The sequence below is a fragment of the Erythranthe guttata genome, chromosome 12 (genome assembly GCF_056151865.1).
Source record: "Erythranthe guttata isolate IM_541 chromosome 12, IM_541, whole genome shotgun sequence".
In the NCBI taxonomy this organism is placed as follows: domain Eukaryota; kingdom Viridiplantae; phylum Streptophyta; class Magnoliopsida; order Lamiales; family Phrymaceae; genus Erythranthe; species Erythranthe guttata.
The window spans coordinates 319,291-344,302 of NC_142544.1; the positions used below are offsets into that span (position 1 = coordinate 319,291).

At 34.7% G+C, this 25,012-nt stretch overlaps 6 protein-coding genes across 11 annotated transcripts in view; 4 read left to right on the forward strand and 2 right to left on the reverse strand.

Annotated features, from left to right (window-relative positions):
* The window catches only part of LOC105972963 (putative mannitol dehydrogenase), a 54,820-nt gene that overhangs the window by 29,358 nt on the left and 450 nt on the right, over nt 1–25,012 (forward strand). Inside the window, exons 1-5 of one of the 3 annotated variants that reach the window (XM_088826209.1) lie at nt 22,871–22,937; nt 22,972–23,065; nt 23,568–23,681; nt 23,837–24,350; nt 24,781–24,934. In XM_088826209.1, the coding sequence (XP_088682335.1) occupies nt 22,983–23,065; nt 23,568–23,681; nt 23,837–24,350; nt 24,781–24,934 (865 nt within the window). In that variant the 5' untranslated portion in view covers nt 22,871–22,937; nt 22,972–22,982. Of the gene's footprint in view, nt 1–22,870; nt 22,938–22,971; nt 23,066–23,567; nt 23,682–23,836; nt 24,351–24,780; nt 24,935–25,012 lie in introns of those variants that run through there. The other 2 variants (XM_088826210.1, XM_088826211.1) reach the window with 2 other exon arrangements.
* LOC105972997 (kinesin-like protein KIN-7F) lies at nt 220–4,772 on the forward strand. Of its 4 annotated transcripts, none has more exons than XM_088826518.1 (14): nt 220–584; nt 686–983; nt 1,073–1,162; nt 1,274–1,374; nt 1,462–1,575; nt 1,656–1,737; nt 1,832–1,899; nt 1,966–2,031; nt 2,136–2,260; nt 2,366–2,702; nt 2,792–2,896; nt 2,962–3,558; nt 3,879–4,201; nt 4,295–4,772. In XM_088826518.1, the coding sequence occupies exons 2-14, from the start codon at nt 776–778 to the stop codon at nt 4,614–4,616; spliced, it is 2,538 nt and encodes an 845-aa protein (XP_088682644.1). In that variant the 5' UTR covers nt 220–584; nt 686–775; the 3' UTR covers nt 4,617–4,772. The 4 variants fall into 4 exon arrangements, with proteins under 4 accessions (XP_088682644.1, XP_088682645.1, XP_088682646.1 ...); XM_088826519.1 differs by having other exon boundaries at nt 235–584; nt 672–983; XM_088826520.1 differs by having other exon boundaries at nt 235–584; nt 4,314–4,772.
* Nucleotides 4,727–6,993, reverse strand: LOC105972998 (uncharacterized). The gene is made up of 2 exons (XM_012997988.2): nt 6,677–6,993; nt 4,727–6,241 (listed from the first exon to the last, which is right to left on the reverse strand). The coding sequence occupies exons 1-2, from the start codon at nt 6,878–6,880 to the stop codon at nt 5,030–5,032; spliced, it is 1,416 nt and encodes a 471-aa protein (XP_012853442.1). The 5' UTR covers nt 6,881–6,993; the 3' UTR covers nt 4,727–5,029.
* Nucleotides 8,028–10,884, reverse strand: UMAMIT21 (nodulin MtN21 /EamA-like transporter family protein). The gene is made up of 7 exons (XM_088826212.1): nt 10,604–10,884; nt 10,409–10,477; nt 10,182–10,298; nt 9,532–9,796; nt 8,706–8,864; nt 8,477–8,628; nt 8,028–8,380 (listed from the first exon to the last, which is right to left on the reverse strand). Exons 1-7 carry the CDS (start codon nt 10,777–10,779, stop codon nt 8,251–8,253), a joined length of 1,068 nt encoding a protein of 355 aa, XP_088682338.1. The 5' UTR covers nt 10,780–10,884; the 3' UTR covers nt 8,028–8,250.
* LOC105973088 (putative mediator of RNA polymerase II transcription subunit 26c) lies at nt 14,821–17,760 on the forward strand. Its single transcript, XM_012998097.2, has 9 exons — nt 14,821–15,801; nt 15,901–15,969; nt 16,072–16,154; nt 16,241–16,308; nt 16,471–16,529; nt 16,668–16,701; nt 16,777–16,928; nt 17,194–17,281; nt 17,354–17,760. The coding sequence occupies exons 1-9, from the start codon at nt 15,271–15,273 to the stop codon at nt 17,461–17,463; spliced, it is 1,194 nt and encodes a 397-aa protein (XP_012853551.2). The 5' UTR covers nt 14,821–15,270; the 3' UTR covers nt 17,464–17,760.
* On the forward strand, nt 19,075–21,147 carry LOC148766142 (PKS-NRPS hybrid synthetase cheA-like). The gene is made up of 5 exons (XM_088826727.1): nt 19,075–19,101; nt 19,435–19,998; nt 20,111–20,166; nt 20,255–20,761; nt 20,871–21,147. The coding sequence occupies exons 1-5, from the start codon at nt 19,075–19,077 to the stop codon at nt 21,145–21,147; spliced, it is 1,431 nt and encodes a 476-aa protein (XP_088682853.1).

Here is a 25,012-nt window from a genome sequence, read left to right on the forward strand (position 1 = left end):
GAGATTGTTTTACTTCTGAAATAAATTATTGTTGCATTACTTTTTGCATTTGTCAACTTTAAATAGTCAAATATGATTATAGATGCATAGCAATATAGTAATATATATCTCACCACCAAAATGACAGTTTTAGCCTCAACGGGCATGACTATGACCATTGAATATATTATGACCATTAATTAGTTGACGAAATTTAGATATTTATTACAAAAAGAAAACAAATAACAATAATTTAGTTATAATTCGTTTTCTCATTCCAGAAATATGGTCTAATTCCATTAATTAGTCAGACAAAATTAGGACAATTGCTATTAATTAGAAAAACAAATCACAACAATTTTGTTTTCACACGCCTTGATCTATCTTACGTTAGCGTAATCAAAATCAAAAGTCTGACAAAAAAAAGAGAAAACCCAATTCCTTGCATCTTCCCGTTCAGATTTAATTCAACACCTCTCTGTTTTTCTTACCTCTCTGAAAACAAACCATTTTCACAGAGGTAAGAAGCAGACGAGTGTGTCTCTAACAACAAACAGAATTACCATTTCTTGAAAAAAAAAAATCAGATTTTCCCAAGATTTCAGGTAAAAGAAAATCATTTTTTGGTTTTTTACATTATATATACACATATATGATTGGATTTAATATATAGCAATTGACTCAGACATCAGTCTTTTTGCTGCAGGTGGTGATCATCATAGGGAGCCTGTAGTTTGCATAAGAATTTTTTTTAATAGGGTTGATTGTGCAATTATCATAAGTTTTGGGGATGTAAATGGAGACAATGGAAAGTGGTGGGGGTTTGATCAGAGGCAACGATGAAAGGATTTACGTATCGGTTAGGTTGAGGCCGTTGAACCATAACGAAATTTCGAACGATGATGTTTCAGACTGGGAATGCATCAATAATAACACTATTGTTAACAAGAATATTAGTCTCGTTTCCTCGGAGAGGTCAACTTATCCCAATGCCTATACATTTGGTAACCAACTTTCGATATTGTAATTTTCGATATTTAGACATATGTATTTCTCCAGTTATTTATTTTATTTAATTTAATTTTTTATATAGATAGAATATTCGGGAGCGAATGCTCGACGAGAGAGGTGTACGATAAGGGAGCTAAGGATGTTGCTATTTCAGTTTGCTGTGGGATTAATGGTAAGTATGTATAGTTTTTATTTTTTGTTCTTATTAATTATTCGCATTTCAAATTTTCAAGAATTTTTTCGAATATTTTTTTGGGTGACTATGATGAGATTTTTTGTGTAGCGACTATTTTTGCGTACGGGCAAACAAGCAGCGGAAAGACATATACGATGACTGGAATTACTGAATACGCGATACAAGATATATATAACTATATACAGGAAGTGGGTTTAAAATGCTAATGTATATCATCCAATATTAAATTACTATGCAGATTTAATATTTAATAAATAAATGATTTATTTTTTCAGCATCAAGAAAGAGATTTTATCTTGAAATTTTCGGCTATGGAGATTTACAACGAATCTGTTCGTGATTTGCTCAATGTTGAAAACACTTCACTAAGACTTCTTGATGATCCAGAGGTGAATCTTTTTTTTTCCGATAGAATATTCGATTAGCATTTTTTTTTAATTCCTTTAGCTCATGTTTACGTTTTTGTTAGAGAGGAACCATAGTAGAGAAACTCACCGAGGAAATTTTAAATGACCGGAATCATGCGACTCGTCTTCTTTCCGTTTGTGAAGGTAACGAAAAACTTTTTTTTTTTTTAGCTGCAATTGTTTCGTATAATGTCCGAAATTTGACGTTTCTGCACTTTTTCCTTTTCTTTTCTTGCAGCTCAAAGGCAGATTGGAGAGACGTCAATTAACGAAAGGAGCTCAAGATCACACCAGATTATTCGGCTGGTAATTACTACTTCTTGAAATTTCTACGAATTTAATTCATCGAGACATAAAATTGAATTATTGCAGACCGTCGAAAGCTCTTCCCGTGGGATTTTAGCTGGGAACTCCCCAAGCACACTTTCAGCTATCGTGGTATGGAAAAATAAAAGAAATATAATAGTTAAAACATAATTAGGATATGGTTTCGGACAATTTCAGTGTTTTATTATTGAAAGTCGATTTTTTTTTTAATGCAGAACTTTGTTGATCTAGCTGGGAGCGAACGAGCATCCCTTTCATTATCAGCTGGTACGAGGTTAAAAGAAGGCAGCCACATAAACCGCAGTTTACTCACACTCGGAACTGTTATTCGCAAGCTGAGGTTTGTTACTCGTATACATATATTCCTTAAAAACATCACTGCATGTCTGCCTTTTTTTTTATTTAAATTTGTTATACATATATACGTATATATATACACATACAGCAAGGATCGAAACGGACACATACCGTATAGAGATTCAAAGCTAACTCGAATTCTCCAAACATCGCTTGGAGGAAATACTAGGACAGCTGTCATATGCACGATAAGCCCTTCGCAAAGTCATTTCGAGCAATCGAGGAACACTCTTCTATTTGCCAGCTGTGCAAAGGAAGTGACCACCAATGCACAAGTCAATGTTGTCTTGTCCGATAATGCACTCGTAAAGCATTTGCAGAAGGAAGTACAAAGACTAGAAAACGAGCTCAAAGGCCGCCCGCATAATTTCGCCCCGTCGAATTATTCCGCATTACTGAGAGAGAAAGATTCTCAGATTGAAAAGGTAATAAATCACGATCGTGGCTAATACATTTTTGGCCCCTATTTTTGGAGCTTTTCATTGAAAGTTTTCATTTTTCGTTTTCGATGTAGCTCGAGAAAGAGATTAAAGAGCTAATTCTGCAACGAGACATCGCTCGATCGCAAGTTAAGGAGTTTGTACAATTGCTCGGAGATGATGCAAGTTCCATAACACAGGTAAAAAAATTAAATAAAAATGATTATTTTTTTTCTTTAATTTACGTCATTTTTGTTTCGTCTAGGTAGGAATGGGGCACTACCCACACTTACGAGTGCAGAACTCACCAGATGATTCAATATCAGATGTTGATGCCACAACTTGTTCCGATGGACACAGTAGGAGTGATTCAGGGGATACGTTTGCAAAAGTACCGTTTTTCGACGACAACTTTGTCCAAAACTATGCATCTCCTAGAATCTTACTAAGCAGCTCGAATTCTTCTAGAAGCTTCTCGTATAACGATTGGGAAGATATTGAGAAACAAAGTAACGATGATGGATCGACTTCGATAGTCAAAGTCCATGCAAATCTATCCGAAGATCGAGAATTTATTTCGTCTCCTTTGAAGGGTGATAATAAAGTAAAGGGAGGTGAAGAAAATATTGTTTCGGCTTCAATCATGGGTGATGAAGATAGAGATTTTAGTTCGATTCAATATCTCGATATTGCATTTCTTGAAAATCGATCTTCGAATTTAGCTAAGGATCTGTTTGGCGCTAGAAGCTCGAACTTGAGTAGAAGTAAAAGCTGCAAAGCAATGATCGTTTTTGATGCAGAATCAACTGCTGGATCAGAAAAGGCCGAGCTTCCAACTAAACAAGAAATCACCATAAAATCAGTGAGTTTGAACATCTTTCCTTTGTCACAAAATTACTATTAGGGTAAATTACACGAAACCCCCTAAACTAAGGTCAATTTACAAAAAAAAAAAACCCCATATATCCATAATTACCAAAACCCCCCTAAAGTTTGTCGTCGTCCTACACCGTCCCCTTACGGTGTGAATTTGAATACTTGAGGATTTCTTTTTTGTAATTATGAATACTTGAGGGGTATTTTTGTAAGAGACCTTAGTTCGGGGGGGTTTGGTAATTTTACCGTATTATTATTATCATTATTATTTAAACAATGACTTGGTATGTGATGTTTTGTATGAAGGAAACTGAGATTGTACCAAAGGTGAACGAGTCTTCTACGGAGGAAGGGAAAAAAGTTGGATTATATCCTATAGAAGACGAGCACAAGGGACTTACGAGTTGGCCCGTCGAATTCAAAAGACTGCAAAGAGAAATAATCGAACTGTGGCATACATGCAACGTCTCGTTGGTGCATAGAACTTACTTCTTTTTGCTATTTCAAGGAGATCCCTCGGACGCTATATATCTCGAAGTCGAACTAAGGAGGATGAAGTTCTTAAAGGATAAATTCGCTCGAGGAGATAAGACCGTTGTCAATGGAAAACGTCTTACACTTTCGTCAAGGTGATATCTTTCACTTCTCTTTCTAGCAAGACTCGTTTTTTTCTTCTTTTTTTTTGGTCGATGATATACTTATTTTTTTATAAATATAAACAGTGCAAAGGCTCTTCGTCAGGAAAGACGCACGCTGAGCGAGCAGATGATGAAGAAGTTTTCGGAACAAGAAAGAGAAATCCTCTTCATCGAATGGGGGATTGGTCTCAACACCAAACTCAGAAGGCTACAGCTGGCTAACTTGGTCTGGTCCAAGACACAAGATATAAACCACGTTACAGACAGTGCATTTCTTGTTGCAAAGCTCGTTGGTTTTATCGAACCAGGGCAACAACCTAATAAAGAAATGCTCGGTGTAAATTTCGCACCAAAGTCCTCTACAGGAATTTATAGCTTCAAACGTAGCCTTGTATCTATACTGTGATGTTCTCGTACATATAGATACGTATATACTCTCTTCTTCTTTTTCGCCTTTCGATGTACAGCAGGAAATAACAGAGTATAAGAACTGATTGATGAAAGAAAAAAAGAATATAGCAATCCAAACTCACTCTATATAGAGTGAATTACTTGTAACTCACACTGATCTTGTCATTTACATGATCCCCCACACTGCATTACTTGCATTATATATATACTTACCAAAACATCATCAAATGTACGAGAATCGGGAAAGAATCAAAACAATGAAAACGAACAAAAAAATGACAAACGAAACTTTATCACGCATTAGAACTAAACTCACTCATTGTGTAAGTCAAACCACTTATCAGCTTAATTCCTCTGCATTTTTAATCACCCAATGAACTCCAATTCTCTTAACAAATGCTCTCTCTCTCACTTCTTCGCTGGTTCAGGCTTAGGCTTTTCTTCCTCGGAAGTTACTTTCTCCAACTTTGTTTCCTTCACCGGTTTTTGCGATGGTTCTATCTTTGTAACCAGAGCTGGTTCTGGCTCCTCGATTTTCTTAGGCCCTGAGGTTTCAGGTTTCTTCTCGGGTATTTCAGGCGCCTTCGCTGTCTGAACAACAACAACTTTCTCTTCTGCTTTCTTTTTTTCTGCATCTGGAGCTGGTTTTTGCTCCTCGGTTTTCTTCTCTGATGTTTCAGGCTTTGTTGTCTGAACAGGCTTCTCTTCTGGTTTCTTCTCCTCGATTATTTTTTGTGATGGTTCTATCTTTGTAACCACATCTGGTTTTGGCTCCTCGGTTTTCTTAGTCACCGAGGCTTCAGGTTTCTTCTCAGGTATTTCAATCGCCTTTGCTGGCTGAACAACAACTTTCTCTTCTGCTTTCTTCTTTTCTGCATCTGAAGCTGGTTTTGGCTCCTCAGTTTTCTTCTCTGATGTTTCTGGCTTTGCTGTCTGAACTGGCTTCTCTTCTGGTTTTTTCGCCTCGGTTATCTTAGCCTCCGAGGTTTCTGGTTTCTTCTCAGGTATTTCAAGCGCCTTTGCTGTCTGAACAACAACAACTTTCTCTTCTGGTTTCTTCTTTTCTGCATCTGAAGCTGGTTTTGGCTCCTCGGTTTTCTTCTCTGATGTTTCGGCCTTTGCTATCTGAACCGGCTTCTCCTCTGGTTTCTTCTCCTCGATTTTCTTTGCCTCTGGTGTTTCAGGCTTCTTCTCAGGTATTTCAAGCGCCTTTGATGTCTGAACAACAACAACTTTGTCTTCTGGTTTCTTCTTTTCTGCATCTGGAGCTGGTTTTGGCTCCTCAATTTTCTTCTCCGATGTTTCTGGCTTTGCTGTCTGAACCGGCTTCTCTTCTGGTTTCTTCTCCTCGATTTTCTTTGCCTCCGAGGTTTCAGGTTTCTCATCTGTACAAGGTTTCTTTTCCTCAGGTTTTTCTGTCTTAACGATCTCTACTTCGGCCGGTGTTTCAACCTTAACAATCTCAGCAGCTGGTTCCTCTTCTGCTTTCTTCTCCAATGCCACTGGTTTCTCTGAAGTTTCGGCCTCTGTTTCAACCTTCGCTGGAGCATCAACACTTTTGACATTTTCGTTTTCTTCTGATTTGATCTCCGTTGCTTCCTCTGGTTTTACTGTCTCATTCTATAAAAAGTTGCCAAATAATATGAGATGCATCAGTTAAAAGTACAAGTGCAGAAGAAACAAAAGCAAAATCACACAGGAGAAAGAGCACTTTGTATTACCAGAGAGATTCATGAATTGATGGAGACAAACACAAGTGTTGTTAGGGTTTCAATTAGCATATTAATCAATCAAATATATGTAGGGTAACCAGTAACAGAGATATATCCTTGTTCATCAACAAACAAAACAAGATTAAAAGTTAACATCCCTTTTTGAATTCATTAGCTAAAACATCATAAGAATATTGATCCACTTTTCGAAATCATTAACTAAAACATAGTGGAATTCTGAAATTTTAAATCTAAAACTGTCAGCAATTATTGGCACTGTAATCTGCTCTTGTACGCTAATAATAAAATAAATAAAATTGCAGATATTTATGAGGAATTTCACCTCCGAGAGCAAACGGCCGAGCGATTTACTCTTAGATTCATCGCCATCTGCTGCCGGAGCCTCCGCCGGAGCCACCGCCGCCGGTTCACCGTCCTTTTTGACCAATTGCTCCAGGTCAATCTCCCTCGAAGTCGACGTCACCTGCTCTTTCGGAGCGTCGCCGGCGCTCTTCAGTATCGAAAATTTACTCACGCACGCTCCCATTTCCGAAGGACTTTAGCTTCTCCCAAGTATGAATTAATTGTGCGAAATTGTTTTTGGTTTCAAATCCCTGTTTGCGTGAGTTTCTAGAGAGAGAAGACGACTGAGAGATGAGAGAGAGTGAGTTTGAGAGGAACGAGTATTTATAGGGCGGATGCGGGTCCAGCTATGTCTTTTCTGCTCCGACATGCATTCTATAATTGACCCCACCCTCAAATTTTCAACCATTTTTCATGAAAGAAAAAAATTAAAAAGAAATTGAAAATAAATATGCACCATTTCAATTACAAAAATGTAATCCCTCTCTAATATTATATCCATTTTAAAAATATTTAATATTAAACTAATATTATTAACTTCAATGTATATTATATTTTTAACAAAAAATATTTACTTTTTGTTACAGAGTTCAAATGTAATTTTAAAATTTAATGATTTTCCTGCAGTATGTTTTTAAACATTTCAAAATTAATAATGTTTTTATTTTATTTTAAATAAAGCTAATTTCTAGCTAGTGAATCCAATCTTTCTTAAAATAAGCTTAAATTAAATCAGGATATAAGGATTCTGATTTAATAAAAAGATTTGAAAGATATTTCAAATGACTTTATATTCAAGAAATTGGGATTTACTTCCAATAACTCAAATAAAAAAATAAAAAAGTGTATTATTCAAATCATTTAAAAAATTCAAAAAGGTGTTGTCAAAGAAACTAGAGCACGTAAGGGAATCCCCAATTTTATATCACCCAAAAATTATTTTCATACGTTACATATAATTTCGTGGTTGCACGACTTTGCACCAAATTGATCAAGTCTTATTTAATAAAGGAAAATTAAATAAATACATTTTTAATGCCAAAAAAATGTTTTTATTTCAGCAGAAAAGGTAAAAGAAAAGGACAGGTAAGCATGTATGAGTGGCCATGTTGTATTTGTTAGAGATTTTGTAACCAATGTCTTTTCAATTGTTGTTGGCGCCATGATCCAATTCTTATATATGTCAACTCCTAATTCGAAGAATATTCGATCTTCTATAATTAATATAATTAATTTTGAGGTTTATTTGGAATCATAATTTGTAACAAATGACTGAATCCTAACCAGTGTTAGAACCGGGTCGAGATTAACGGGAAAGAGAGAGAACGAGAAGAAAATAAATAAAATCAATCAATTGTTAAAGTATATGTTTCTATAAATGTATTTCTTGCAAGTAACAATGGTCAATGAACATTCTTTGTAGATGATTCTATAAATTAAATTCCCTAAATACAAATCTATGCATTATACATATGACTGTCACACAACTAGTTATCAAATATATTATAGAAGGGGAATCCACATGAATTTAATTTATTCACTATTAAAATTTAATCATCCTTCACACGCTTTCTCGACGTCGTCGTTGGTCCCTTGAATTGACTGTTTTGCCCTTGCTTCCTCCTTGGTCTTTCCCCATAGCACGAAATAAAGCCCTCCAACCAATAGGAGCGCTCCCAAAATACTAATAAACATTAAAACAAATTACATTTTCATATCTCTATATATTATTTAATAAAAAAATTAAAAAAAAAAAAAAAGAAAGAAAGAAAAAAAATACCTTCCGAAAGTAATAATTTCACCAAAGATGAATGCAGAAATGATGATTGTAATAACCATGATTAGTGGAGTGGTCATGGCTAGAAAGACTGGACCCTTCTTCTCAATCACCCATGCTTGTAGGTAAAATGTAATACCAGTCACCACTATTCCCTGCAATTAATTAATTAATTATTAACACAATATATTTAATAACTTCGTTAATTAATTAAATAATTAAAGATTATTACACAGTAGGCAACTGAAATAAGCCTGATATTCCATCCAAGTTTCCATTGGGCAGGATTTCTTGCAAATGCTAAAGCTACTAAGAATGACTGTACTGTGCTCATTAAGCACTGCATTGTTGTCAATAACAGCTTCGATGGATAGCTCTTTAGTACTCGCCCCTAAAAACAAATTCATAAGGTTAATTAGCAACAATTGACTTAAGTTTTGCATTAATCCATTTTATATATCGTTTCAATTTTACGGATAGCATATTAATTTTGAACGTGCTTTTGATCATTTTTGTAGTCTGACTTTTATAATATTCAAAAAAATGAAAACCGTAGCTAGTCCTTTGAGTTAACTTTCTGATCCAACTTGAATCAGTTAGCTAGATTTGATGTCTGGTGATAAACTAATTATGCATGACCGTAACCAGTTACATTTTGAATTTTATGTAACTCATAACACCAAAGTTATGAGCAATGTTCATTAATTAATGAATATCTTTCTCTACGACATTCAATCTTGTTGATTCAAGTTGGATTATAAAGCTAACTCAAAGATTTACAAATTCAGTGTTTTGAGTTTGGCCGAATTCAACTTTTTAAATTAAATTTTATTAAGTATTTACTTATTTCAGCATTTTTTCGTGATATAAATTAAATCAGGGAAGCTGCCCCACGAGCCCCGGAATTTGTAAACTTTGATATATTATTTCAAAAAAAAAACGATATGCCAACATTATTGTGGTAAAGGTCGTAATTAATTATCAATGTAAGTGAAATAAATTGCTAGGTATAAGATAAGATTAATTAAGAGATGAAAATATATGAATTAATTAATTACCTGTAAAACAAGCCACAATGCCCAAGTAATATTGGAAAGCAGCATGAGAAAGACACCCTTAATCCAGGTTTTGGTATCAGGGATTTGGCGCTGGATTAATAATTGCTGATCTGATGAGTGATTAATGTTAATCAAGTGATGGTGCATTAGTATTTGCAATAAAGGGCCTCTGTAAAAAGCAATTGTTGCCACTCCTCCTATGCAAAGGACCACTCCTGCAATTTTCATAATTCCTGGACTTGTCTTTATATTCACCTTCTCCATCCTGTATGTACTTGCAGTAATTAATTTAATTCATTTCAATTATGAATTAGTCAACCACACCCTATTTTAATTACATATATATATTACAATTTAATTCAGGGAAAAAAAAATTGACCAGGGACTTCTTATTCCTTAATTAGAGGAAGTTAAACAGCTGATTATTTAACTTAATTACCAGACAAACATATAACATATGGTCAGAAGTCAGAACTAACTTCAAATACTTTATTAAGACTGATATATAAATCATAAGATTCTGCTTAAAAGAAAGAGAATATTATATACCTAGCATCACATGCAGATTTTATGACATATATATATTAAATAAAGAAAAACTTTGGATTAAATAAAATAAAATAAAAAATAATATTTGTTTAATTAATTACCTGAATAAAACAGCAAGAAAGAAAGTGATAACAGGAAGAGTATTGGAAGTTGCAGCTCCCAAAGAAGCACTACTGTACTTCAAAGCCACACCAACAACATCTAAGCTCATCGTTATTCTGCCAAATATAACAAATTTAAAAAAAAACCCGAAATTTCGATTAATTATAATATATTATATTCTTCTGCTTAAAGAAATTAAAATAAGAAAATATTTTAACTTATATACCCAAAAAGAGAGAGCATAAAAATCTTGATGAAAATCGAGAAGGAAAGTGGTGGAGCTGCAGCTGTTTTCCTGCGTATATATATATATAATTCATCAACGAGAAAAATGGAGAGTGAACAATAATTATAAATACATGCAAGTACACACAGTATAACACACACGTACACACATATATATATATATATATGTACGTACCTAATTAGGAAGAAGAAGGAAATGGGGGCCAAGAAAAGAGTGGCAGCAGCTTGTCTGTAGAAAACGAATACGAAAGTATTCATTCCGACATCGAAAGCGAGCTTAGTAAGCACGAAATATCCAGCATATATTGATTGTATCACTACAACTGCCATCAATGCCTTGTTTTCCTCCATTTTTTTTTTTATTAATTTGCACTTTAATTAGTTTTTATTGGTACTCATAAAACCTTGTAAGATTTAGTTGGTATATATAGAAAGAAGTTCACAACTGAAAAACTGTGAAAGCTACGCACGTATACCCCCTCTCTCTCTCTCTCTCAGACACACACACGTCATTGTAGAGAGAGAGAGAGAGAGAGAGAGAGAGAGAGAGTATTATAAAGGTTTTGTATATGTTTATCAAAAAGAAAAAAGTTAGGGCGGGCCTACTTAATAAAGATCATAAAGGTGGTTGAGTTTAGGGCTGCACTACTGCATGAGGGTAACTGTATTAAATATTATTATATAAATTATGTAGACGATTTCTTTTTGGGGTTTCATCAATTAGGTCATTGATCATGATTAGCAATTTAATTCATGTTGCTTATTATTTTTTTATTTTTTTATTTATTTATGTAATTGCTTAACTATTCAAATAAAGCAAGAGTCCCAAATTACTGTATATGTGGCTACATTAACGGCTTTTAACAGGCCATCGTCCATTACAAAAAAGGTTAACTAAAATTAGTCTTGTCTTTTCCTTTTGCTTTAATGCATTATCATTAATCTAATCACGCATTTTGTCTTGCTTAATTAACTAGTTGATATATCATAGGCTAATAGTAATTGGTGGTTAAATGACCAAACAATATAACAATTAATTAAATTAATAATTTAATGACATTAATTGAATGCAGCTAAATAGATTCTATTCTAAGTTTATAAATCGGTGCAATTAACTTACTCATTAGCAATTCTTATTATAATTTTTGAACCACATTTTGCGTTCAAAACATGGTCTTATAAATCAATTTCTAACAACTCTATACTTTATGTTATTTTATGAAAAGATTTATTATACTCATTGTCATTTATTATTATTTAATGTTTTTCAACACAACTTTACATTATTCAATAATATATTCTATGCCTCTTTTTAATTATTTTGATTCCAAGGCACGGTATCTTATGCCAAATACTATTTATTTTCTGCAGTAATTAAGTTCCTACTTATTTTATTTTATGCATATTTTTTCAATAATAAAGGAAACCGCAACCAATCATATAAATGTATATATTGAATAAATCTACACTTCCGTATAATGTTTACACAATTTATATGCACGTACATTTAATTGTGCGCCGATTTATAATGAACAATATAATACACGTACGTTGTATTTCACCATGCACCCAGCCTAGCATGTAATAAAATTGTGAATGATTTGAAAAAAGTAAAGAATAAAACCAATTCTTGATCCCCACCTTCTTTGTGCTTAACTACTTTTTACACCCATCTTTAAGCACTTATTGGCTGCTTTAATACTCCATTAATTAATCTTATAAAGAAGTGACAGGTCATGATGTGTCAAAATAATATTTTGAAGATTAATTGTCCAGTCTAAACCATGTCACGTTATGAAATAATTGGACTGATTCTTTGTTAGTAACCGGTCCAATTTCATAATGTGGCATGTAGCTAGGGTTACAATTCAAACCAAACGAGTTCTTGAACTGATTATTTCTTTTAAAACGTCAAATTAGTTCTTGAACTTTGTTTGATATTTGGTATTCCCAATAACTTATCGGGTCGACCCGAAAACATTATGTAATTATCACAGTTTATATTGTCTTTTACGAAGATTTTAATATATCATACAATGGAGTCAATTATTTACTTTTATATCGGCTAATCTTATCTTAACTTGACAACCAAACGAGATTTATATAATTGTTCATATATTAATATAATCGATCTGTGGTCCAGTTGCACATGTATATTGTAAAGAATTCTACACGTGATATGTACACAAAAATACATGCATGTAATGAAACATGTGCCATATTATATAATCAAAGTTGTACATAGAACACATTAGATATATCGACTAACCACATGGAAATTAGGATAAGGTTTTTTTTCTTTCTTTTTCCACCGTCTAAAATAAAAAGGACATGCAAAAAGAAATCATATGATTATTTTCATGGAAAAAGAAACCATATATCCACTTTTGCCATGCAGTCCGAAATTGGAAAGCTACGTGACAACTTTTTTGGAGTCGTGATAACTTAATCCCATCCTGCCCAATCCATGCATGAGTCGTTCCTTCATCATATATATCCCAATCTAGCTAATGAATATCCATAGAAGATTCATAAACAAAAGAAAAATGGTAAAGTATTATATGATTTAGACTGTTAATTTGTCGTCTCTTAAGAATTTATTATATATCCATTTCATAATTAATTTATGCATGCGAGTTTATGATGAAATTAAACGATAGATCTATTTGAGTCTCGGATATCCTCACAAAGTCCCGAAAACCGTAAACTTTTAGTCCACTATATTTACTAAACAAAACTTATATATTTTTTTTATACGCAATTTCAAAAACCCTTTGATAAATCACTGGATTCGTCACTATGGATAATTATTGCCCTTTCGATGAATGTTAGAAACTTTAAATTGGAAAAGAAAACATACACAGTAGAATCTCGATAAATTAATAGCCTTTGATTAAAATAATAATTTCTCTCCATCCCACCTTGGTATAAACGTCATAAATTATTAGTTCGATAACTTAATATTTTGTTAAATGAACAGAATTTTGCTAATCACGACTGTATTAACTTATAGATGTTTAAATGTATATGTTTCCATCGGCGTGTGTTACAAAAGTATATATATCTAAAGTTAAAAGTCAATAATTAGCGGAAAGTGGTGAGCTAAAGTTTTGAGGATGATGTACGTAGGAATGTTTAATTTGGGCTTGAATTCTTTAACAAATGTGGTCAATCTTTGCTATAAGGACTTTTTTCCATACCGAATAAACACTCTTATTGGGAGAAGAATTGATTATTGTTGCTAACTTTTGGGCTTTCTTCGCCTATTATATATTGTGCTTTTAAGCTCTAAACTTTTGACAATAACTTAAAAGTTAAAGGCATGTGCTTACACCTAAAAAGTTGATCAAATTTGAGGATATGCAAGAGAAAGTCCCATGGAAGTTAACTTCATCAAGAATTTCGAACGCCGTATCCGCAAGGTGGTCTAGCTGGTGGAATAGAAGGGTGCATCGTCTAATTATAAATACATGAATGCACAATCTTGCTTTTAAAGTTGTATATATAATATCTATATAGATAGAATAATTTGAATTTAACTCTAAAGTTTGATCAACATGACTAGCCTCTACTTTAGACACTTTACTAGGTTTAGGGTTATTAATTAGGGTCTCTTAAAAATTGATTAAACTACTAATTAACTTCAAAATAAAGAGAAAATTAAAGCAAATTGACAATTTTGTAAGCAAAGAAGACCACTTGTAAACCCTTTAATTATTGTTGCCTAATCATACTACCATTTGATGGTACATTAAAAACAAGGAAAAAAAAGGTGAATATATATAGTAATTTACTTTAATGAACATATTATAGTATCCATATCTCCCAATTAAAGCATGACGCACCCAATTTGATGAATAATTATAACGAATAGGTGTCAGATAAAGGTGACCTAGTTAGTGGAGCCTGAGCTGAGTTTTCTTAGCCGAGCGTGTCGTCACAAGGCTTATACCCTCTTGTAATTTTTTTTTATCTCTAATGATTTGAAAGCTATATAAGCAAAAATGTAAATTTAATCGGTACACATATATAATTAGATGCTGATTTTTTTATTTTTTTTATTTTTTAATATCATGAATTGATTGCAAGATTTATAAGATTAAAGTTCCATGTTAGAAATTAAAATTAACGTAGATAGTCTTAATACTTTTTCGTTGGTCTAGAATTTGTTTTTATTTTCCCATAAGAATTTCTACAATTTAGAATTCTTTAATTCTTAAATATAAATAGATATTATTATATTTAATTTATGCTATTGGGTATAAGACTTGGGCTGACTGGACACAGTGGAGAAAGATGGGCTTCCTAATTGTAACTTGTATGAACTTAGAAGCCCAATAGAGCAGATATTCATAATATATTGTAAAATAACCCCAAAATATTATGAATATTGAAACAAAAACCCCTTGAAATATTTTCAATTCTTTAATAGCCAATTTTTCACTAATAAAAAATTATCCAACCCAAAATAAAAGGGTCAATAATAAAAGAAAAGGAATAACAAACATTTATTCCACAACATGCCCTTACAGGTTTGATTATTGTTTATGCAAAATTATGGTGGCACGTAATTATTGCGAAACTTCATACCCTTTTTTGTCAATTTGAATTAAAAAAAGGAATAAACATCTTCCTCTGTTCTGGTCAGAGATTACCAGATCTCATTCTTCTTCACATCCGTTGAAAAATCCAGAGATGAATACCTTCAATACGACGCCGTTTCAGCGAAGAACAACCCTAGATCCGCTGATGTCATAACCACCCCAGTTTTTTCATTTCTCATCTTTCCAAAACAAAAGTTTTTTTTTTTTTTTGGCCAAAAAAAGGGAAGAAAAATAAAGCATGGATCCGGAAGAATTTAGGGCAATTTTATCGAGGTCGAGAGCTGGAATCTGGTCGCTAATCGAGACGGCGATTAAAATCGCCAGCTCAGACTACGGCGACGAATTGCGCCGCCGCCGCGATAAAATCGTCGAGTCGCTCTACGCGCCGCCTTCTCAGCTCTGCGACAGCTGCAACGGCAACGGCAACGGCAACGCCAGCGCCAACCAAGACGTCGATGTTGTTCAAGACGAGCCCTATTATCCGCAAAATGTTGATAACAAGAGTAACTTCAATTACAGTGATAACATTGATAATGATAACCACGGTAACTGTAATAGTAATAACAATACGAAGAAGAAGAAGCTTAACAGCAATAGTAACATCAGAAATTCGAACGAGAATTTCAGTCAGAGCCCGTTGACTCCGGAGTCAAACCACCGGAATTTTGGCGCCGGTGAAGAGGAAGAGGATCCGTACGGAGGATTGTTCGACGACGACGAACAGACCAAAATTATCACCATCAAAGAGCAGCTTGAAGATCCAGACCAGGTTACTTTTAATTCTCACCTCTTTTTTCCCCCCCATTTTTGCCTTCAATTCTGCTGGTTGAGAATATTTGTTTATACAAAAAGATGTACTTTGGTTCAGAGTGAAGATGCGGTGGTGGAATTGCTCCAAAACCTAGCAGATATGGATATCACGTTTCAAGCTCTGAAGGTGGTGAAATTAATATCATCTAGTTGAAAGAAAGAAAACAAAAATTAACAATTTCAGTTCTGAAGCATTAAATTTATAAATGATTTTGTGTTTGTTTGGTAGGAAACTGATATAGGAAGGCATGTAAATCGATTAAGGAAGTATCCATCAAATGAAGTTCGCGGATTGGTGAAGCAGCTTGTTAGGTTTGAAGTTTTTCGATAATTAAATAATTTTCCTATTGAAATTTATTTTCGATATTTGATCAGTTTATTTCGTTGTGGAAGTGCAGAAAATGGAAGGAAACTGTGGACGATTGGGTGAAGGTGAACCAACCACAAGCAGCTTCAAACCTCATTGGTAATGTATCTATTTTGTTCCTCCAAAATTAGAAACTGCTCTCTCATTGGTCATTACTAATGGTTGGTAGGTTCGGTTTCGGTTTTACCTAAAGTAGTATATGTGAATAAGAATTAATAATTTCAAATTAAGTATGTGTTAATTTAATTCTGGTGTTTGCAGCTGACGGGGACTCACCTCAGCAGAGCATACCGAAAAATCAACAAAATGGCCATCACCAGGTGAATTGAAAGTTGTTCCACTCAGTTTACATTTTCAAGAAACAAGAAACATGACAAAGAAAAAAAGATCAGAAGACCGAAAGAATTAAGAGAACAAATTTCATTGTTGTTCGAATTTTGAACTTTTGATTTTTGCAGGTTCCAGATTTTGGGTACTCACCAAATCCACATAGTGAGTGTTGAATCAGATATTGAATTCGCAAATGTTCGTCTTTTTAGATTAACATTTCAACTCCCTCTCTCACAGATGGGAGTTCCAGTGTAGAAAGAAATTACGGAGAATACGACACAAAGCCTACAAAGCCCACAAATCCAAAACCATCGCAAACTGCAGCTCGAAGAGAAGCTCCTTCTAGACCACAACAGCCAATTCTTAAATCTGCTTCTGCTCCTCCTAATGTACTCAATCCCTATCTATATATATATATATATATATATATATATATTTGAACAAGTTTATATGATGCATGTGTTTCAATATGGGTTATGCTTGTTATAATCGAAATTTCTCCCTTCTTGGTGTATTAGCACTATATATATTAATATAAGGGCCTTAGCTAAATCATGCATGTGATCAAACAGTTGTTGCAAGGAGTTTAAAAGATTTAGTTCAATCCGACTGGTTACGTTTTTAATTACTATAAATGGGTTTGTTTTTTTGCAGAGAGCACAAAAGGAATTGATCGTAGACGATGAGAGACTGAATTCAGCAAGAAGGCGGCTTCAAGAAAACTACCAAGAAGCTGAGAATGGTTTGTTTTTCGACTTTGAAATTTACTGTACTTTAGTTTGTGTACTGAACTGAATTTGTTGGAAATGTGAAGCGAAAAGGCAAAGAACAGTCCAGGTGATGGATATAAAAGAGATTCCGAGACCAAAGAATGGATTCTTTGCCAAGAACAAAGGCGGCTCTCAGGGGAGGCACCATCGGTGATTTATAGTTTCCGTTAACACATAATTTAATGCAAATTTGTTTACGTAAAAAGGGGTTTTCCAAGAAAAATAAAAAATAAAAATAAAAAAAGAAAAAGTTGGTTAGGGCCCTCTTACATTTTGTCTCAAGCATAAGTTGGTAGTGTAGAACTAAGTTAATCTGTTGTTTAAATTGTTATCTTGCAGATTAAGATGCTGCTAATGCCTCTAATCTGACTGATACATAAGGGCATTTATGACTTGATGAATTGAGATTGGGCATATCTAGTAATTATTGTAATTATTTTTCCCGTTTACATGTATCGGGTAAAGTATGCTATATATGGTATATTCTACGATTTCAAATTATTCGTTTTAGTAAGGAAAATATTGTAAGGGTAAAATTGGACAAAGAAGTATTGATGCACAGCGACAGCGATCATCTCTCTTGCATTTCAGATTCATCAAAATTTTGCTTTGAGTTCACGTGACTTCCGGTTAATAATGCAGTTTTTGTTGATGCTGAGATTGTAAAACGACTTGTCTGAACCATGGTCCATGGTCCATGAGAATAATTTGTCGAAGGATGATTATGATCGATCGCCATTTTTCACAACCAATCGCTGTAAACCATTTGTTCGGTTCTTTTTCTTCGGTAATCACATTTCTTATCTCAATCTTTCTCATTTGTTTGCATCGACCCAGCTGGCTCTCGTCAACAAGCCTCGGCTACGAATTCTTTTTTTTTTTTAGGGCTAATTACAGTTTACACCCCTGAAGTATGGTGGTTGTAACACTTGCCCCTCCTAATGTTACGAAAGTAACACTTACCCCCTAGAATTTTGCCATCCTTTAATTTTTTCCCCTTTTGTCACTTTTGCAAGCAAACGACACAATTACCCTTCAGTATAAAAAGTATCATTTTAGTTTTATTTATTAAATAGTATAAACTGAGGGAGAGTGCCCTAATAGGTGAAATGGTAAGTGATAAATATTCAAGTTAATTAGCCATATAGTATAGTTAAAATAGTTACTGCAAATGTAGACACATGATAATTGTCACTACAAATAAAATTGTTACTTAATTTTTTTTTTGAACTATTCATTAATAAAAATAGTTTATGAATATTTTATGCTTTAATATTTTCCTCGAGTTGGTTGAATTTTGATGGCAATATTTCATTTCATTTGTAAGTTTGTATGCTTAATTATTTATTATTTTGAAGAACAATTAGATATATTTTTAATTAATAATAAAGAGAAAAATATTAAAATCATTATTCTCATACATACCATAGCGTCATCGTGCGACATAAACGTGGGCTCTTATTTTTTAGCTTTAGGTGCAATTTGTCTTTTTTATTTAGACGAGGCCCATATGGTCCAGCCTTATTTCCCACGTGTTGTTCTTCGGAAAAAAGAGAAGAAAGAACACGCAACCGGCATTATCGAACGAATTAATAAAGGGGCTTGCTATTATCATTGCGATTTTTTCCAGCTACAGTGCGAAATAATTCATTTGTCAAAAAACACTTTAACCTTTTACAAAATCCTCTCAACCTCCAAATATTTCGACTTTCGTAGATCGTGATTTGTTTTCGTAGAAATCAGTTAAAACCCAACGATTATCAAGATGGCCAACATTGATCCCGTAAATGAGGTAAAAAAATACGTTTTAGTGTGATTTTTTTCGATTTTCAGTCGTTTCGTGTAGAATATCACGAAATTATTCAAGTCATTTCGTGGTGTTTTGCACGAAATGAACACTTTATTCGTGTTTACCAGTCATTTCATGTACAATACTACGAAATTATACCTATTATTTCGTGTAAAGTCACACGAAATAGCAGTAAAACTGTTTTGTTATTCATTTCGTGCAGTACTACACGAAATGTATACATATATTTCGTGTAATTGTACACGAAATATATACCTAGTATGGTTATTAAATTTTTTTGTGCAAGTATCTAACCTTTTTTTTGTATTTACGCAGCCATATGACGACAATTTGTATTTTGATCCCTCGGTTTTGGATCAAAATGAATATGAAGATTTCTCTCACTTCTTCCAAATTGATATTGTGTTCGGCAGTAGGGAAGAATTAATCAATTGGGCGAAAGAAACTGCAGTTAGTCATTGTCACCGTTTGATTTGTCAGTCTAGAAGGGAGAATGCACAGTACATGACGTGTGACAAATACGGACATGGCCGACAAACGAATATCGATATGGAAGATCCTAGAAACACAGGAACAAAAAAATGTGGTTGTCCGTTCAAATTGATTGGCAAAAGGTCAAGGTTTGATGAATTATGGCGGTTGACTGTCAGCGATGGCATGCATAGTCATCGTCCGGCTTTGTTTCCTCACGGACAAGGTACGACTACTCGTATAACTCCACAACAGAAAGCAAGAATTAAAGAATTGCGAAATTCTTACGTGAAGCCAATGTTGATCATGGATAGACTGAGGAAAGATGATCCGACGATACAAACCTCTATGAAGCATGTTTACAATGAGTTGGCCAAGATTAAATCTGAGGAAATGGAAGGCATGACTGTATATGATGCATAACTTTCAAAAAGGCGAGTATCGATATTGGCATCGCGTCGATAGTGAAACGAGCAACACGATTACAGATATTATGTTTGCATGTCCCGAATCTATTAAGTTATTACGGCTGTTCCCGTATGTTATATTGATGGACTGCACATACAAAACCAATAAGTAAGTAAAAATTACGATTGTTTAAATTACGATTATTGTGTTTTAATGTCTTGTATTGTTTAAATAAGTAAAAGCAACATTGTTGTAGGTATGGAATGCCTCTTTTGGAAATAATTGGGATAACTCCAGTTGGGAGGAATTTTACAATTGCTGTTGCATTTATGTCGCATGAAGATGCAGACACCTATGAGTGGACTTTGAATTGTTTGAAAGAGTTGCTAGATGGTGTCGAACCTGATGCGATCTTGACAGATAGAGAGTTGGGTCTTTTGAAAGCACTGCCAAATGTCTTCCCATTTTCGTATCATATGTTGTGTATATTCCATATAAACAGAAATGTTGAGGCAAATGCGACGAAATTTATGGGAGGCAACAAAGACCAAGGTCTAATATTCCGACGTGTGTTGTGGGCTAAGCTGGTGAAATCAGAAACCGAAGAAGAGTATCATTACAATTACAATGAAATTGTTGGACGGTATGCAGGGTATCCTAGGCTGATACAGTATTTGAATGATACGTGGTTGATATACAAGGAGAAGTTTGTTCGAGCCTATACTCGCAATGTGTATCATTTTGGCAACACGAGCACCAACATGTATTACATGTTTTAGTTATTTAAATGATAAAAGATATTATATAAAAATAATATTTATTTTGTAATTTGATTGTCGTTGTATGCTCTGATTGTTGTTGTAATTGGATAGGGTGGAGAGTGCTCATTCTTCAGCGAAGGGTTGGTTAAATGCTTCGACCGGAGGTCTGGATAACGTGCAAGGCAAACTTCGGGACCAAGTTTATATCCAAATTAGTGAGCTGAAGTGCGATTTTTCATTATCATCCAAGATAAGGAAGCATACTGCATCATGGCCGTGTTTTCAGGGTTTGATTTGTTATGTTACGCATCTGGCATTAGAGAAATTGGATGAAGAGATGGAGTCCCCGGCGATGCAAGATCCGAGTATTTGCACACACTATCTTTGAAATACTCATGGGCTCCCATGCGCGTGCAAAATTGTGCAGAAAATGGAAGATAATGACACGTTCGTCATTTCAGACTTGCATCCATTCTGGAGTACCATGGCAGTTGAGCCTTCGGAGCTACCTGAGTATCAAGTAAACCGCGAGAAGATTGTGGATAGACAGATTGATGACCTGAATTGCAATTTGAAGAAGATGAATTACACGAGTAAGATAAATGCCGTGGCCTCATTGTGTGGCATCGTTTATCCGTCTACGTCGCATCTGTCCGAGCCATCATTTGTTAAGACCAAAGGACGACCAAAGAATAACTCGACAAAGAAAGACCCTTCTGGATGGCAGTATCATATTGATGAGGAGACAATTAAGTCGTCTTGTGGTTCCAAGAGTCGTCAAACCTCATCTGGTGCAAAGATTCCTAAAGCAAAGGTTGAGAGAAGCACTGATGGAACGCCTCAATCGAAGATGAAAGGTCGTGGTTCTCGTATTCCCACACAAGAATCTACTGCCCCTACAATACCTGCACATAAAGGAATCGACTTTTATTCTTTCGTGCCCAGATTTATGGTCCGTCTTATTCAAGATGTTAACGTGATGGCGGATGGCAACTGTGGGTACCGGTGCGTTGCTCAAGCCGTGTACGGGGATCAAGAAAGATGGCCGCAAGTGAGAGGGGAGTTGCTTATTGAGTTATACGAGCATGCTAGTGTCTACACGGCGATGTTTGGCAGTACCGGATACGTTGAGGTCATACGCAAGTGTGACTGGACCTCAGGGCCTTGTCCACAAGCTTATTGGATGGACATGAGTGAAATGAGATTGGCCATTGCTACCAGATACAGTGCGTTAGTGGTACTTTTGACTCAAGTAGGGAGTATGACTTACCTTCCTATGTTTGGCAGTGGTCACTTATCATGTATGATTGTTGTGACATTGCACAACAATCATTTCATGTTTGTTAATTTGGTCGCGAATAGTCCACTACCACCAATCCATCCGGCATGGGTACACCATAGAGCTAAAAACTTGATGCACTTACTCAAAACGTACAAACCCCGACTACTCTTGTACGAACAATTAAAGTCTGGTCGGTAGTTCAATTTGTAGTTGTATCTGAAATCTAGTTGAATTTGTATTTGTATTTGGAATTTAGATCAATTTGTAGTTGTATTTGAATTCTAGTTCAATTTGTATTTGTATTTGAATTTTTAGGTCAATTTGAGTGTCTGAAATAAATTGGTTAATTAAAAAATAAATCAATTAGTGATTTCGTACTGAATTCCACGAAATGTCACTTCATATTTCGTGGAAAAATCTACGAAATATGGTCTTCCATTTCGTAGAAAACTCCACGAAATATGATGTCACATTTCGTGTACGTTACACGAAATACACGATTTTTTTCAATCTAACAGTTTCGTCCTTCGTGTTCTATAACAATAAACACTTATATTTCGTGAGAAAAGATACGAAATGATTGAGTGGATTTCGTGTATTTATACACGAAATAGCGGGCGAATTTGGTTTTTTTTTAGGAAAGTTACAAATGAAATAAATCGCACTGCAAGCCGGTAAAAACCGCACTATGAATAGCATTTCAGATTAATAAAATAGAAAATGAAAATAAGGGGTAGAAATGAGAATATGGGAAGTTGAGGGGTGAAACTGATTGTATACATTATACACTGTAAGTTGTAACAGTATGTAAGCGAGTCCACAAATCGGAAGGTGCCTTGTACCGATTACGTGCTTTGCTTTCTTTTCAGTAGAGAGAGAGAGAGAGAGAGAGAGAGGAGAGAGAGAGAGAGAGCGCTCTCAGACTTGAATAGAGAGAAACAATGGCGGTACTTCCACAGAAGGCTTTTGGTTTGGCGGCGATAGATACCTCCGGAGTTCTCTCCCCTTTCAATTTTTCTCGCAGGTGCGTATGTATACCTTTCCGTATGTATATACATACGCATTCATTTGCCGATCACTCTACACATTATTTTATTTATATAGATTCAGATACCCTAATTCTAGCCACTTTTTTGCTTATCTAGTTGTTTATATATGGATGCATTTTTTATTCTGTTAAAGGTCTGAACAATTATAGTATATTTCAGTTCCATTAATTAATTATTTGATTCGATCTATTTGCTGATTAAATAATCGAAATTTTTGTCTGAGGGCTTAAACAATAGCTACTTTGTTCCTAATTACTTGGATGATTATGACTTTGATTGATGAGGATAAATGATCATCAGATAGGAATTTTCTCTAATTAGTGTTTCGAATGTTTAGCATCTTTTTGTGTAAATCAATACAATTCCATGTACAAATATTTTGCAAGATCTAAGAAACGAAGATTCTGTACTAGTCTATCATATATTGTCGACACCGCATAAACAGCGAATTAGCTCTAATTATTGATATTATGGCAGGGAAAACGGTGCCGATGATGTGACAGTCAAAATACTCTATTGTGGAATTTGCCACTCCGACTTGCATAGTGCAACGAATGAATGGGGTTTCACAAATTACCCCATTGTCCCCGGGTACATCACTTTGTTATCAAACTTCGACATCTTATTTTTTATGAAACATATACTTATTTCTCGATACAATAACTTATCGGAAGATTTTGGCGTACTCACGAAAGGTTTTTGCATACTGTGAAATTACTTGTCTAGTTTATTTTTCTTGCACGCAGACATGAGATGGTTGGTGAAGTGATCAAAACAGGGGAAAACGTCGAGAAGTTTAAGGTTGGGGATAGAGTTGGAGTCGGAGTGCTAGTAGGTTCATGTAAAAAATGTGATCTCTGCGAACAAGATCTCGAGAACTACTGTCCTGAACTGATATTGACCTACAACAACACTGACCGAGATGGCACAATGACCTACGGTGGCTTTTCCGATATTATCGTTGTTGACCAGCATTTTGTGCTTCGTTTTCCTGATAATTTACCGTCAGCTGGCGGTGCGCCTTTACTGTGTGCTGGCATCACAGTCTACAGCCCGATGAAATACTATGGAATGACTGAGCCAGGCAAGCATTTGGGTGTAGCTGGGCTTGGTGGGCTGGGGCATATTGCTGTTAAGCTTGGGAAAGCTTTTGGGTTGAAAGTTACTGTTATAAGCACTTCTCCGAAGAAAAAAGCTGAAGCCATTGAGAATCTTGGAGCTGATGATTTCCTTGTCAGTTCTGATCCTGTTCAGTTGAAGGTGAAAATAACTTTTGAAATGTACTCGATTTGTAGTGTGGTGCAGTTCATTTACAACGGAATTAATTTTATACATTTTGTTGCACAGTACAAAATTGAAACGCTAAGGTCTCGTTTGGTTTTATTTGACGTTTGGTTAGTGCAATAGCTTCTCTTGGGACCAAATCATAAGATTAGTTAATCTTATCTTGGGACCAAACGAGGCCTACGAGTTTGATGAGAGATGGTGTCACTTAAAAGTGAAACCTAAAACTTTTGGATTTTAATGGGCTGCCGCATTTTATAAACTTCTGTTTTTCGTGTCTAGTGGTCATTTCATGGCTGGTGTAATTTAAAAATAAATGAGTTGGCGAAATATTTAGCTCCTGCAGTTGAAAGAGAGAAAAAAAATATGATGTTATATATCTAACAGGACTTTAAATTTCTTGCAGGCTGCTACTGGCACAATGGATTTCATCATTGATACAATTGCTGTGATGCATCACTTGACCCCGTTTCTTGATCTGCTGAAAGTCAATGGGAAACTTATTACCGTTGGCTTGCCAGATAAACCCCTCGAGCTAGCTATTTTTCCTCTAGTTCTGGGTAAGAATAATAATGCTGCTTCCATATATACGTGTGTGTGTATATATATATGCATGCCAAGAATTTTACAAGCATCTT

Coding starts and splice junctions, on each gene's coding strand:
- UMAMIT21 (XM_088826212.1), bottom strand. CDS start 10,779: ATGGAGGAAAACAAGGCATTGATGGCAGTTGTAGTGATACAATCAATA. Junction 9,797..10,181: donor TTTCTTGCTGTTTTATTCAG/GTAATTAATTAA, acceptor AAGTACATACAG/GATGGAGAAGGTGAATATAA. Junction 8,629..8,705: donor TTATTTCAGTTGCCTACTGT/GTAATAATCTTT, acceptor AATTAATTGCAG/GGAATAGTGGTGACTGGTAT.
- LOC105973088 (XM_012998097.2), top strand. CDS start 15,271: ATGGATCCGGAAGAATTTAGGGCAATTTTATCGAGGTCGAGAGCTGGA. Junction 15,802..15,900: donor AGCTTGAAGATCCAGACCAG/GTTACTTTTAAT, acceptor ACTTTGGTTCAG/AGTGAAGATGCGGTGGTGGA. Junction 17,282..17,353: donor CTACCAAGAAGCTGAGAATG/GTTTGTTTTTCG, acceptor GGAAATGTGAAG/CGAAAAGGCAAAGAACAGTC.
- LOC105972997 (XM_088826518.1), top strand. CDS start 776: ATGGAGACAATGGAAAGTGGTGGGGGTTTGATCAGAGGCAACGATGAA. Junction 984..1,072: donor TCCCAATGCCTATACATTTG/GTAACCAACTTT, acceptor TTTTTTATATAG/ATAGAATATTCGGGAGCGAA. Junction 1,738..1,831: donor TCTTCTTTCCGTTTGTGAAG/GTAACGAAAAAC, acceptor CTTTTCTTGCAG/CTCAAAGGCAGATTGGAGAG.
- LOC105972998 (XM_012997988.2), bottom strand. CDS start 6,880: ATGGGAGCGTGCGTGAGTAAATTTTCGATACTGAAGAGCGCCGGCGAC. Junction 6,242..6,676: donor TCGGCCGTTTGCTCTCGGAG/GTGAAATTCCTC, acceptor AACTTTTTATAG/AATGAGACAGTAAAACCAGA.
- LOC148766142 (XM_088826727.1), top strand. CDS start 19,075: ATGGCCAACATTGATCCCGTAAATGAG. Junction 19,999..20,110: donor AGGAAATGGAAGGCATGACT/GTATATGATGCA, acceptor GAATCTATTAAG/TTATTACGGCTGTTCCCGTA. Junction 20,167..20,254: donor TGCACATACAAAACCAATAA/GTAAGTAAAAAT, acceptor ACATTGTTGTAG/GTATGGAATGCCTCTTTTGG.